At 44.5% G+C, this 15,177-nt stretch overlaps 1 protein-coding gene across 1 annotated transcript in view; it reads right to left on the minus strand.

Moving 5' to 3' along the window:
• adamts17 (ADAM metallopeptidase with thrombospondin type 1 motif, 17) overlaps positions 1-15,177 on the minus strand; it is a 153,145-nt gene that overhangs the window by 49,416 nt on the left and 88,552 nt on the right. The window contains exon 8 of the mRNA XM_069910550.1: positions 10,663-10,743. Within this exon, the coding sequence (XP_069766651.1) occupies positions 10,663-10,743 (81 nt within the window). The remainder of the gene's footprint in view (positions 1-10,662; positions 10,744-15,177) is intronic.

The following is a 15,177-nucleotide window of genomic DNA, read 5'->3' on the forward strand; positions in this document are numbered from 1 at the left end:
AATAAGGAGAGACTGGATAACCTGAGTTGTTGTCATAGAACCGTAAAAAACACTACTGCACAGATATAGGCCCCTTTGGCCCTTATAGTCAGTGCCAAACCATTTTTTTTTTGCCTAGTCCCATTCACCTGCAATCCATGTACCTGTCCAAATTCTTCTAAAGTATTAAAATTGAGCCCTCAGCTGGCATCACGTTCCACACTTCCACCATTCTCTGTGTGAAGAAATTCCCCTTGTGTTTCCCCTAAACTTTTCCCTTTTCATCCTTAACCTATGTCCTCTGGTTTGTATCTCACCTCCCCTCAGTGGAAAAAAAACCTATCTACATTTACTCTGTCAATCCCCTCATAATTTTAAATACCTCTATCAAATCTCCCCTCATTCTTATACATTCCAGGGAATAGAGTTCTAACCTTTCCCTGTAACTCAGTTCCTGAAGTCCGGGTAACATCCTAGTAAATCTTCTCTGCACCCTATCTTATTGATATCTTTCCTGTAGTTAGGTGACCAAAACTGCACACAGTGCTCCAAATTTAGCTTTTACAACTTTAACATAACATCCTAACTCCTATACTCAAGACTTTGATTTATGAAGGCCAAAAGCTCTCTTTCCAACCCTATCCACCTGTGACGCCCCTTTCAGGGAATTATGTATCTGTATTCCCAGATCTCTCTGTTCTACCGCACTCCTCAGTGCCCTACTATTTACCGTGTATGCCCTTTCTTGGTTTGTCCTTCCACCTCACACTTGTCTACATTAAATTCCATTTGCTATTTTTCAGCCCATTTTTCCAGCTCATCCAGATCCCTCTGCAAGCTTTGAAAACCTTCCTCACGTTCACAACGCCCCCAATCTTCGTGTCATCTGCAAACTTGCTGATCCAATTTACCATATTATCATCCAGATCATCGATATAGATGACAAGCAACAATGGTCCCAGCACTGATCCCTGAGGGACACCACTAGTCACAGGCCTTCAGTCTGAGAAACAATCATCCACCACTACTCTCTGGCTTCTCCCATCCAGCCATTGTCAAATCCAGTTCACTACTTCACCATGAATACCTAGTGTTTGAACCTTCCTGATTAACCTCCCATGTAGGACCTTGTCAAAGTCCGTATAGACAAAATCCACAGCATTTCCTTCATCCACTTCCTGGTAACCTCCTCAAAAAACTCTATAAAATTGGTTAAACACGACCTACCATGCATAAAGCCATGTTGCTATCCCTAATCTGTTTCAGGCTATGCAAATAATTTTATATCCGATCTCTTAGAACACCTTCCAATATTTACCTATTATTGATGTCAGGTTCACTGGCCTATAATTTCCAGGGTTATTTTTGGAGCCTTTTTTTAAACTACAGAACAACATGAGCTACCCTCCAATCCTCTGGCACCACACGTGTGGCTAAGGGCATTTTAAATATTTCTGCCAGAGCCCTTGCAAATTCTACACTGGCCTCTCTCAAGGTTCGAGGGAATATCTTTCCAGACCCTGGGGATTTATCAACTCTTATTTGCTTTAAAACAGCAAGCCCTACCTCTTTAATCTGTTCCATGACCTCACTACTTGCCTTCCTCTGTGCCTGTTACATGAGTGAATACTGATGAAAAAAAAATGTTTAAGATCTCCCCCATCTGTTTTGGCTCCATACGTCAACCCTCTGATCTTCAAGGGGACCTATTTTACAACCATATAACAATTACAGTATGGAAACAGGCCATATCGGCCCCTCTAGTTCACACTGATTTACATGAAACTCCAACTAGTTCCACCTACCTACTCCCTGCCCATAACCCTCCATTCACCTCACATCCAAGTACTCATCTAACTTCTTCTTAAATGACAGAATTGACCTTGCTGCAACCACCTCTTCCGGAAGGTCATTCCACTCAGCCACCACTCTCTGAGTGAAGAAGCATCCTCTTATATTATTTCTAAAGTTTTGCCCCCTAACCCTTAACTTATGACCCTTTGTTCCAATCTCCCCTACCCTCAAGAGAAAGAGCCTATTCACATCTACTCTTATCTATCCCCTTTATAATTTTAAATACCTCTATCAAATCCCCTCTCAACCTTCTACGCTCCAATGAATAAAGTCTTAGTCTACTCAGTCTTTCTCCGTATTCTAGATACTGCAATCCAGGAAGTGTTTCTGTAAACCATATTTGCACCCTCTCTACCTTATTGATACCCTTCCTATAATTTTGAGACCAGAACTACACACAATATTCCAAACTTGGCCTCACCAATGCCTTAAACAGTTGCAACATCACCTCCCAGCTCCTATATTCTATGCTATGATTTATAAAAGCCAGCATACCAAAAGCCTTCTTCACCATCCTATCTACATGGGAATCCACCTTCAAGGAACAATGAACCATTATTCCAAGATCCCTCTGTTCCTCTGCATTCCTCAATGCCCTCACCTTCACTGCATATGTCCTATTTTGGTTATTCTTCCCAAAATGAAGGACCTCACACTTATCTACATTAAACTTCATCTGCCACCTTTCAGCCCACTCTTCCAAGCAGTCCAAATCCTTCTGCAGACCATAAAAACCATCCTCACTATCCATAACTCCCCCTATTTTTGTATCATCTGCATACCACCCTGTCATCCCTCACTGTCCTTTTGCTCTTAATGTACCTGTAGAAACCCTTAGGATTTTTGCTCACATTGTCTGCCAAAGCAACCTCATGTCTCCTTTTAGCCTTCCTGATTTCTTTCTTGAAGTTTTTCTTACATTTTTTTATACACATCAAGTACCTCCTTTGCTCCCTGCTGCCTATACTTGTTATACGCCTCTCTCTTCTTCCAAACTAGATCCCCAATATCCCTCAAAAACCAAGATTCCCTATGCCTGCTAACCTTGCCTTTAATCCTGATAGGAACGTATAAATGCTGCACTCTTAAAATATCACCTTTGGAGGTCCTCCACTTATCTCATACATCCTTGACCATAAACAACTTACCCCATTCCTGTGTTCCTTTCTCATTTCCTTAAAATTAGCCTTTCTCCAATTTAGAATCTCAACCCGCGGATCAGACCTTTCTTTCTCCATAATTAATTTGAAAATAATGGCTTTATGATCATTGGACCCAAAATGTTCCCCTATACATTCTTCTGCCACCTGTCCTGTCTCTTTTCCTAATAGGAAATCCAGTATTGCACTCTCTCTAGATGGTACCTCTATAGAGAGACTTCAGTGGTTCGTACAGACATAGTATCAGACACTGATTTTCTCTCTAGAGCAAGTCTACGATCAGTCCACACACCACTGACTTAATGGGCAGGTCATGTCATCTGTCTGCTGGACAAGCGCATACACAAGCAGGTCCTTTATTGGGGAACTCTCTGCTGGTAGATGCTCACATGGAGGGCAGACGAAGCATTACAAAGACACACTAAAGGTCTTCCTGAGGTTGCTTGACATAGTCACGACCACCTGGGAAATGCTAGCACAAAACTGCCCTACCTGGTACGGCCTTATCCACATGGGCTGAAGCACCTCATAAGCGCGAGCTGCGTAACTCCAGAGCCATCAGCGCAACAACTCCAGTGCCTACATATGTTTGCCCAACATGTGCCAGGAGATTCCGTGTCCGAATTGGCTTGATCCGTCATTGCATCCAATCTTAAAGTGGCTCATGGTGTCAAGGTCTTCATTGATGACAACCTCAATATATTGATTTAGAAAACTTTCCTGAGCACATTCAACAAACTCCAAGCCATTTATCCCTTTTACAGTATGGGTGTCCCAGCCAATATGTGGAAAACTAAAATTTCCTAATATCACATCCTTATGCTTCCTGCAGCTATCTGCTATCTCTCTACAGATTTACTCCTCCAATTCTCATTGACAATTGAGTGGTCTATAGTACAACCTTGAAGCAGAGGAATTGATCTGATAAAAATACAGAAATTTATGAGGGGCATAGATGGGAAACGCAAAGAGAAATGTTTCCTCTCAGCAGAGGGGGTGAGAATTAGACCAACTTTAAATTTAGACTTATAGTATGATTACAGGCCCTTCCAGCCCACGAGCCCATGCTGCTCAAATGCCCCAATTAACCTACAAACCCTGTATGTTTTGAAGGGTGGAAGGAAACCAGAGCACCTAGAGGAAACCACACAGGCACAGATAGTGCCAGATTTGAACCCAGGTCGGTGTTATGCTAACTGCTACGCTGACTGCTTACATTAATGGTAAGGGGCAGGAGACTTAGAGGTGATGTGCAGAAAAACTTGTTCCACCCAGACAATGGTTGAAAAATGGAACACATTGTACAAGGAGGTGGTCAAGGCAGAAACTCTGAGAACATTTAAGAAGCATTAAGGTAAGCATTTGAAATACTGAAAGGTATGAACAGAGTGGATGTGGAGAGGATGTTTCCATGGTGGGGGAGTCTTGGACCAGAGGGCACAGCCTCAGAATATAAAAATATCCCTTTAGAACAGATGAGAAGGAATTTCTTTACCCAGAGGGTGGTGAATCTGTGGAATTTGATGCCCTAGGTGGCTCCGGAGTCAAAGTCATTGGGTATATTTAAAGCAGAGATTGAGAAGTTCTTGTTAAGTGTATCAAAGGTTAGGATAAAAGGCATAAAAGTGGAACTGAGAGGAAAAAAATAAATCAGACACGATCCAACGGTGGAAAGATTTAACGGGCTCAATAACATAAGACGGCAGCCAACATCATCACCCTATCACTCTTCTCTCTGCTGTCTCCGGGCAGAAGGTACAGGACCTTGAAGATCAGCACCTCTCTGTTCAAGAGGTGTTTCTTTCCATCAGTTATCAGACCTTTCCCCCCGGAACATAATCCGGGACACCACCAAAGGACTGTCTGCACTATGGCAAATCACTTTTTCCATTAGAACACAATCTTCTGCATTACTATCTAATTCAATGACGTTCACTATTAGTTTTCTTTTACAAGAATTGTTTGGCTGAAGCAAGTAAGATTTATTTTGGTGCATATGTATATTGTTCAATAAACATTACCAGTATGGCAGAGGCTGACAGCATCGAATCCACGCTGCTGAAGATCCAACTGCGCTGGGTAGGTCACGTCTCCAGAGACCTTCGCCTTCCCAAGATCGTGTTATATGGCGAGCTCTCCATTGGCCACCGAGACAGAGGTGCACCAAAGAAGAGGTACAAGGACTGCCTAAAGAAATCTCTTGGTGCCTGCCCCATTGACCACCGCCAGTGGGCTGATATCACCTCAAACCGTGCATCTTGGCGCCTCACAGTTCGGCGGGCAGCAACCTCCTATGAAGAGGACCGCAGAGCCCACCTCACTGACAAAAGACAAAGGAGGAAAACCCAACACCCAACCCCAACCCACCAATTTTCCCTTGCAACCGCTGCAACCGTGTCTGCCTGTCCCGCATCGGACTTGTCAGCCACAAACGAGCCTGCAGCTGACGTGGACATTTACCCCCTCCATAAATCTTCGTCCGCGAAGCCAAGCCAAAGAAAAAGAAGCCGCTGCATAATTGCAGATCTCTCTTTCTTACTGTGAGGAATGTTCCACTCAAACCAGTTCATTGCTCCAGTATGCTAATTCTCCAAACATAGAAAACAATTAGCTTAATGACAGTGGGATTACATACTGAATTCTGATTGAACTGATTCTTCACATTGTTGTCGTACTGAAAATAGAAAGCTTTCCACATTTAAGGTAAACGCAACGTTGGAGAAACTCAGCAGGCCAAACAGTGGACTTTATATGGCAGAGATAAAGATACAGAGCCAACGTTTCGGGCTTGAGCCCTTCATCAAGGTATGAGCAAAATTTAGATAGGCGCCCAAACAAAATGGTAAGGGTGGGGGGGAGGGGGCAGGAGCACGGTCCCAAAGGCAGGAGGTAATAGGTGGATAAGGGAGGGGAGAGAGCAGCAAACAGGGGGAGGAGGGATGAGAATGGAGAGGGAAGGAGATTGGCGGGGGGGAGGGAAGGGAGGGAGAATGGAGAGTAGGCTGGCAGAAACAGGAGGTCGACATTTACGCCATCTAGTTGGAGGGTGCCCAGTTGGAAAAGCAAGAGTTGTTCCTCCAGTTCACAGTTGCTTCTCCAGCTCTTGCTTCTCCAGCTCTTGCTTCAACCACGGTGTCTTTACTTCCACACTTAAGGTGGCACATTTGGAGGAAACACAAAGATGAAGTCCCAAGCACAAGAGGTGATGAGCAGGGATCAGTAGCCACAGACCTGATTGCCATCACTGAATGTCCTTAAATTCCTGCTTTCAGTTTGTGGGCAAGTGGAATTAACCTTGTCACTAAGTAAAGGAAAGAGTAAGTACAGTTGGGCATTATATGGTACTTTAAATCTTGGAAAAATAACCAGTCAACCAAGTCAGCCCCAGGAGTAATGAAATGGTTGAGTGAAGAGCACAGAGTAAACTCAGGCAAGAGGAACCCAGCAGGTGACAGAGATAGCCCAACTCACAGTTGAATGTAAATAGATAATAACACTGGACAATGATTATTTTGTTTGCTGAACATTTGGGATGTATTTTATGGATTTTGGATTGCTGCATATCAAAAATTACCATCAAATTTTCCTATCTCGTAACATTTTCTAACCAATTACAGAGCACCAAACTGCATCAACTGATTCAAGCAGACAAAACTATGGTACAACATGACACTGAAAATTCATTTTCCTCATTCGCACTTGGACACCTTCCCGGCTGATCTGAGTGCAGTCAGTGACGAGCACGGTGAAAGGTCTCACCAGGACATTGCGACTATGGAAAAGTGGTTTCAGGGCAATTGGAATCCATCAGTGTTGGCGGACTATTGTTGGACACTGACATGAGAGGCATCAGATGCTGAGTACAAATGGAAATCAGCACCAAAACATTTTTAGGTCAGTTGAACTTATCCAATGTGTCAGCGTCAGTATGTGATTAATCAGGCTAAATTCAATAAAAGTTAATGTAATGTTTCTCCAACTTTCTACATGATACCGCAAATCTGAAATTATCTTTGTATTCAGCTTGAAGTTTTCTGTCATAATCCCCAATTGTTGTTTCAGGAAGAAAATTTTTTGAAAAAAATTGTTGCCCAGTATAATAATGTAGATACTTTCCTTCTGTTACTCCTTTACCCTCAACAACTCTTTAAGAATGTTGAGGTTGATGTAGTATATTTGGATTTCAAGACATTTGGTAAGGTTCCGCTCCAGAGACTTATCAATAAGATACATAGAAACATAGAAGATAGGAGCAGGAGTAGGTCATTTGACCCTTCGAGCCTGCTCCGCCATTCAACGAGATTATGGCTGATCTTAAAGTTCAGTACCCCGTCCCCGCCTTCTCTCCGTAACCTTTAATACCCTTATACTGAAGAAATAGATCTAATTCCCTCTTAAATAGATTTAATGAACCTGCCTCTACTGCCCTCTGTGGCAATGAATTCCACAGATTCACCACCCTCTGGGTCAAGAAATTCCTCCTCATCTCGGTCCTAAATGGTTTGCCTATTATCCTCAAACCATGGCCCCGGGTTCTGGATTTTCCCATCAATGGAAACATCCCATCTGCATCCATTCTGTCCAGTCCTGCCAGAATTTTATGTCTCTATGAGATCCCCTCTCAATCTTCTAAACTCCAGCGAGTACAATCCCAATTTGCGCAATCTTTCCTCATAAGTCACTCCTGCCATTCCAGGTATCAGCCTGGTGAATCGCCTCTGCACTCCCTCCATTGCAAGAACATCCTTCCTTAGATAAGGTGACCAAAACTGCACACAATACTCCAGGTGGGGTCTCACCAAGGCCCTGTACAGCTGCAGTAAGGTATCCTTGTTCCTATACTCAAACCCTCTTGATATGAAGGCCAACATACCATTTGCCTTTTTAACCGCCTGATGTACCTGCATGCTCGCCTTCAGAGACTGGTGTACAAGAACCCCTAGGCACTTACCCATCTCTTAATCTATTGCCATTCAAATAGTAATCTGCCCTCCGGTTTGTATTACCAAAGTGGATAACCTCACATTTATCCACATTGTAGTGCATTTGCCATGGATCTGCCCAGTCCCTCAATTTATCCAAATCACACTGGAGCTTCCTGACCCCCTCTTCCATGCACACAACCCCTCCTAGCTTAGTGTCATCTGCAAATTTGGAGATATTACATCCAATCCCCTCATCCAGATCATGAATGTAAATTGTGAACAGCTGGGGTCCCTGTACAGATCCCTGTGGCACCCCACTGGTCACCGCCTGCCACTCAGAAAACGAGCCATTTATCCCAACTCTCTGTCTTCTACCTGCCAGCCAGTTCTCAATCCACATCAATACTTTGCCCACAATCCCTGAGCCTTGATTTTGTAAGCCAGTCGTTTATGCGGGACCTTATCGAAGGGCTTTTGGAAGTCCAGGTACACCACATCCACTGGCTCTCCCCCATCTATTTTACTTGTCACCATCTCAAAGAATTCCAATAGATTTGTCAAGCACGATTTACCTTTCGTAAATCCATGTTGACTCCGTCCGATCCCTTCTCTGCTAGTCATATGCTCCGCTATTACATCCTTAATAATGGATTCCATCATTTTGCCCACTACTGATGTAAGGCTCACCGGCCGATAATTCCCCGCTTTTTCTCTACCACCCTTTTTAAATAGTGGGGTAACATTAGCTACCCTCCAATCCATGGGTACTGATCCTGAGTCTATCGAGTTCTGGAAAATAATTCTTAAAGCATCTGCTATCTGAATGGCCACTTCCTTGAGTACCCTAGGATGTAGATTATCAGGCCCTTGGGATTTATCTGCCTTCAATCCCATCAATTTCCCCAAGACCATGTCCTTAGAGATACTGATTTCTTTCAGTTCCTCCCTTGCATTAGTCTCTATGTTTCCCAACATCCTTGGGAGGTTATTTGTATCCTCTCTTGTAAAAACAGAACTAAAGTAAGAATTTAATTGGTCTGCCATTTCCTTATTCCCCATTTTATATTCCCCTGATTCTGACTGCAAGGGACCTACTCTAGATTTCACCAATCTTTTCCTCTTGACATATTTATAAAAGCTTTTGCAGTCGGTTTTTATATTTGCCGCAAGCTTACTTTCGTAATTTATTTTTGCTCTCTTGATTAATCCCTTTGTCCTCCTTTGGTGCATCTTGAACTGCTCCCAGTCTCCGGTTGTGGTACTTTTTTTGGCCAATTGATATGCTCTCTCTTTTTGGACCCAATGCTGTCTCTAATTTCCCTTGTTATCCACGGTTGAGTCACCTTTTTTGGTTTATTTTTATGCCAAACCGGTATAAACGATTTTTGCAATTTCTCCATTAGATCTGCGAATGCTTTCCATTGTCTATCCACAGTCAACTCCCCCATAAACACCACCCAATCAATCTTACTCAACTCCCGTCTCATACCATCATAATTCCCTTTACAGATGAATGGAGTCAAGGAAAGTATATTGGCATGGATTGAGGATTGGTTAACCAACAGAAGGCAGAGTCGGGATAAATGAGTGTTCTTCTGATTGGCAGACAGTGGTAAGTGGGGTGCTGCAGGGGTCAGTGCTGGGCCCACAGCTGTTCACCATTTTCATTTGATTTGGAAGAGGGGAGAGTGTAATGTTGCCAAGTTTACGGATGATACCACATTGAGTATAAAAGCAAATTGTACAGAGGATGTGGGGAGGCTGCAGAAGGATATAGTTACATTAGGTGAGTGGGAAAAGGTCTGGCAGATGGAATACAATGTGAGAAAATGCGAGGCCATCCACTTTGGTAGGAAAAATAGAAAAGAGCAGATGGTGAAAATGGTGAAAATGGTGTTGTAGAAAAGGACTTGGGAGTGGTTGTACATGATACGCAAAATGTTGGGTTACAGGTACAACAGGTTATCAAGGAGGCCTTCGTCACAAGAAAAATTGAATTCAAGAACAGGGAGGTCATGCTGCAACTGTACAAGGTTCTGGTGAGGCTGAACCTGGAGGACTGAGTGCAGTTCTGGTCTCCAAACTTGAGGAAGGATAGACTGGCCTTGGAGACAGTCCAGAGGAGGTTCATCAGGTTGATCCCAGAGATGACGGGGTTGACCTACGAGAGGACACTAAATCATCTGGGATTATTCTCAGTCAAGTTCAGAAGAATGAGAGGAGATGTTATAGAAACATATAAAATAATGAAAGGGATTGATAAGATAGAGGCAGGAAAATTGTTTTCACTGGCAGGTGAGACCGGAACTAGGAGGACACAGCCTCAAGATTCAGGGGAATAGATTTAAGATGGAGATGAGGAAAAACTAGTGAATCTGTGGAATTCTCTGCCCAGGGAAGCAGTTGAGGCTACTTCATTAAACATATTTAAGGTTCAGTTAGATGGATTTTTAAATAAAAAGGGAATTAAGGGATATGGGGAAAAGGCAGGTAGATGGAGTTCAGTCAATTATTTTATTAAATGGCAGAACAGGCTCGATAGGCCGGATAGCCTACCCCTGCTCCTATTTCTTTTGTTCTTATGGATGGGGTTATTATGCAGTTATTCCTCCTCTGGGTGCTGCGAGACCTGTAGAGTTCCTCCACCCTTGCTGTGCTGTTACTATAATCACAGCATTGCCAGATTTTCATGTTTCACTTATTTTCATCATTACCAAGAAAGGAAGAAAAGCATGGTTGATTACCCAGGAAACTGTGTGCTGGTTTCTCCTCCACCACTCGAATCCTCCGGGCACCGGCAGGGATCACAGCAGCCTCTACGTAACCTGTGGCAATAAACGTTGAAGCAGTCAAGAGGGTTCTGCAAGCAGTTTTCTTTCCAAGATCTGAACAGAGGAATTGCAAACAAAGGGCCATCAAACAAAACTCGAGAAAAGACACTGGCTTTGGACCTTGACTGTTAGGAAATAAACATTTTCAAGCACTTGCTGGATGATAAGTCATCAATCAGAGAACACTATCAACACTGTTAACAACTTGTTTAGATGCTCAGTAAATGTTTGGTTTTACAGTCCATCATGTGTACCATGCAGACGCATGCAGGAGATGCACAAATTTGAAAACTTGAACCACTAGATTCAAGGACAGTTTCTATTTTGCTGTTATCAGGCTCTTAAATAGACCTCATTAGTAAAATGATGCTGCCCTTGCACCGACTTAATTGCACCTGTTTTCTATAACACCATATTCTGCACTTTTGTATAGTTATTGCATTTAAATGCAAGTTGACTTCCCTGGATTGCATGTAAAACAGAGTTTTTCACAGTATCCTGGCAGTGCACAATTTAATTCAATCAATCAAAACAAATGTTTGGTCTTGGTTCGCAGTGTAGTGGAATTGCAGAGAGCATGACCATAGCTTTATCGATTCGGCAGTTCCTCAGTATTTTGTTGTCAGGTTGTCATTACATTGGCAAGCTTAGCGCTTATATCTCCTCGTCGAGTGGAGATTGTGCTGGAATCTGGGGGAGAGGAAAACAGAAAGAGGGAGAGGGAGGGAGAGAGAGATAGACTGGGAGAGGGAGAGTAAGATAAATTGAGAGAGAGATGGATAGATATAGAGATATATTTAGAGAGATATGAAGATTCACACACACACACACACACACCCACTCACCCACACATACACACACACACCCCCACACATACACACACACACCCACACATATGCACACACACATACATGCTCACACATGCTCACCCACACATATACACACATGCACGCATACACATACACACACCCACACATATACACACACATACATGCTCACACACGCTCACCCACACATATACACACATGCACGCACACACATACACACACCCACACATATACACACACACATACATGCTCACACACACTCACCCACACATATACACACATGCACGCACACACATACACACACTTGCTCACCCACACATATACACACACACATACACACATATGCACACACGTATATACAGACGCACACACATATACACCCACACACATACACACACACACCCACACATATATACACAGACGCACAAACACATATTCACGCACACGCTCGCACGCACACACACACCATACAAAATGGCAAAGGTGCCCCAATACACATTTAAGAGATATTAAATTTACTAATGACACAGATAAACAGTATTGTGGGCTGCTTGGAAATCATTCATGATCCAGAGTTTCTGCATGGACAGCGGTCTGCATCTTGACGGTCAACTTTACCCTAGCTCGGGACCCCAACTCTCATCTCTGTGGTCATCTCTGGGCACATTAAAATTGCAGATAGCACCCCACCCCCCTTTAAGGACGTTCAATGGAGTATTAAGTAGCCGTGTGCTGAATGATTGGATATCTGAATATGCTTCAGGCAGGTTTCTTGCTTCCTACAGCTTACATCCCAGAGATTCCATTATCTGACTGCTGACTTAACCAAATCTTAAAGTCTCTGCAGATTTCCATGTCGCTGATGACATAAACTGAGGTGGGATTTAGCAGAGGAAAGAGGAAGCTGGGTGGCAGGAGGTTATATGATGCAAACATTATGAGAAATATCCTTTTGGCACAAAGTAGAAAACTGAAGTATTTTAAATGGGTTAGTTTGGCTTGGCTTCGCAGACGAAGATTTATAGAGGGGTAATGTCCACGTCAGCTGCAGGCTTGTTTGTGGCTGACAAGTCCGATGCGGGACAGGCAGATACGGTTGCTGCGGTTGCAAGGGAAAATTGGTGGGTTGGGGTTGGGTGTTGGGTTTTTCCTCCTTTGTCTTTTGTCAGTGAGGTGGGCTCTGAGGTCTTCTTCCAAGGAGGTTGCTGCCCGCCGAACTGTGAGGCACCAAGATGCACGGTTGGAGGCGATATCAGCCCACTGGCGGTGGTCAATGTGGCAGGCACCAAGAGATTTCTTTAGGCAGTCCTTGTACCTCTTCTTTGGTGCACCTCTGTCTCAGTGGTCAGTGGAGAGCTTACCATAGAACACGATCTTGGGAAGGCGATGGTCCTCCATTCTGGAGACGTGACCTACCCAGCGCAGTTGGATCTTCAGCAGTGTGGATTCGATGCTGTCGGCCTCTGCCATCTCGAGTACTTCGATGTTGGTGATGAAGTCGCTCCAATGAATGTTGAGGATGGAGCGGAGACAACGCTGGTGGAAGCGTTCTAGGAGCCGTAGGTGATGCCGGTAGAGGACCCATGATTCGGAGCTGAACAGGAGTGTGGGTATGACAACGGCTCTGTTTACGCTAATCTTTGTGAGGTTTTTCAGTTGGTTGTTTTTCCAGACTCTTTTGTGTAGTCTTCCAAAGGCGCTATTTGCCTTGGCGAGTCTGTTGTCTATCTCATTGTCGATCCTTGCATCCGATGAAATTAAATGGGTAACCCTTTGTAAAAGGGACATGGGTAAGGCACGTTCAATAACTCCAAAGTTACCTGACTGAGAGGCGTTTATTACCATAAGCAGAAGGCACGTCTCATGTTGCTGACCTGAGCTTGTTCTGGGCGAGGGGTTATGGCGTGGCCGCTTTTATTAGGGGAATGAAGTGGGAGGAGCCACAGGTGCAATCAGCTAAGGGCAGGCCAGCCATGCACACAGTATTAAACAGTGGATCCACCGCAGAGGGTGGCCCTTGAATATGTCACTGAAAATTATAGTGCAGCCAGCAAATGGAGGGTAAATGCTAAGTTGACCTTTCATCATGAGAGAATTTGCCTGGCAGAATGAAAAGACCTACTGCAGATACAAAAGGCCTTGCTGAGACCACATATGGATTATTGGGGACGGTTTGCCGAATTAGAATTTACTGTCACGCACACGTCACGAACTTCGTTGTTTTGTGACAGCATCACTGGGTCAATATTGCTATAGATTACATTTCAAACATAAATAAATAGTGCAAAGAAATAAAGTGAGGTGGTGTCTGTGGTTCATTGTCCATTCAAAATGATCTTTTTACCTGGGGGGGGGGGGTCAGTGAATGAGGGAGGAGTGAAGGGTAGTGAACAGATGGGGGTGTAGTTGGGAATTAGAAGGACATGATTGACAGGTGGCAGACAAAGAGGAAAAAAGTAAAAAAAAGGGCAGATGGTGTAAGATAACAGACCAGGGTGATAAGCGGGAACAATTAAATACTAAAGGCTGCACACACTGTAGTCGCCTTCCGGTGCATTGTCCACCAAGGATGCGCTTGCAGAAACGGATATAGCCCTGTGGAATGGTTGTTCAGGTGGCAGCCTTGAAAGCGCTGCACTGTCCACCTGAAAGGGACAGCTGCAGGAGAGGCTCATGTGAGCGTGGGACGTCAGGGGCGACCAGTGCGGGACGTCGGGACAGGGATAGCCGGCGCGGGATGTCGTGGCAGGGGCAGCAGGGAGGGGGGCTGTCAGGCAGCGGGGAGGGGGGCTGTCAGGCAGCGGGGAGGGGGGCTGTCAGGCAGCGGGGAGGGGGGCTGTCAGGCAGCGGGTGGGGGGACTGTCAGGCGCGGGAATTTGTGTCACCAGCTGATTGTCATCAGCCCGTTCAGGTGGTGCCTCAAAGAACTGCTCAGATGCAGAGATTATATCTCCCGGAGGAGGGTTGGTGATTACTCCTTCAAGCCGCATCAGGCTCTTTCAGGTGGCCTCCTGACAACCACATTCGGGTAGAATGTGCGGCTTTACATCAGGGTATTCTGGCGACCTGTAGTAATGTACTGGAGGAACTCAGCCAGTCTCTTCAGCTCCCAAAAAAACCAAAGATATATTGCTGACATTAATATCAACTTCTCTGGCTTTCATTAAACCCCCCTCTCACTTCTTCCCCCATCGCTTTCCCCGCAGCTCTGCCTCTCTCTCTTCCCGGTTTCCTTTTGCACAGAAATGATCAATTCTGACCTCGTCCCTTATCATATCCAATTAACACCTTATGCTGGTCTGGATTCCTCCTCTGCCCAGCGGTGTCTGAATTCTGAGACTTTCCGAGATTTCCTGCTTATGGATCATTCTGCTTATTCCTTGAGGAAAGGCCCAGGCCCGAAATGTCAGCGATATGTCTGTGCTTTTTTGGACGCTGATAAGACCGGCTGAGTGCCACAAAGAATACCAGTGACACCAATTGTTATAGATTGAAATTTGCAACCCAGTAAAAGACCCTTCTGGCCCTCGAGTAGGCGGCGTCCAATGACACCCAAGTGACCAGTTAACCTACTGACGCCGTACATAGATATATCATTCAA

The sequence above is a fragment of the Narcine bancroftii genome, chromosome 14 (genome assembly GCF_036971445.1).
Source record: "Narcine bancroftii isolate sNarBan1 chromosome 14, sNarBan1.hap1, whole genome shotgun sequence".
NCBI lineage: Eukaryota > Metazoa > Chordata > Chondrichthyes > Torpediniformes > Narcinidae > Narcine > Narcine bancroftii.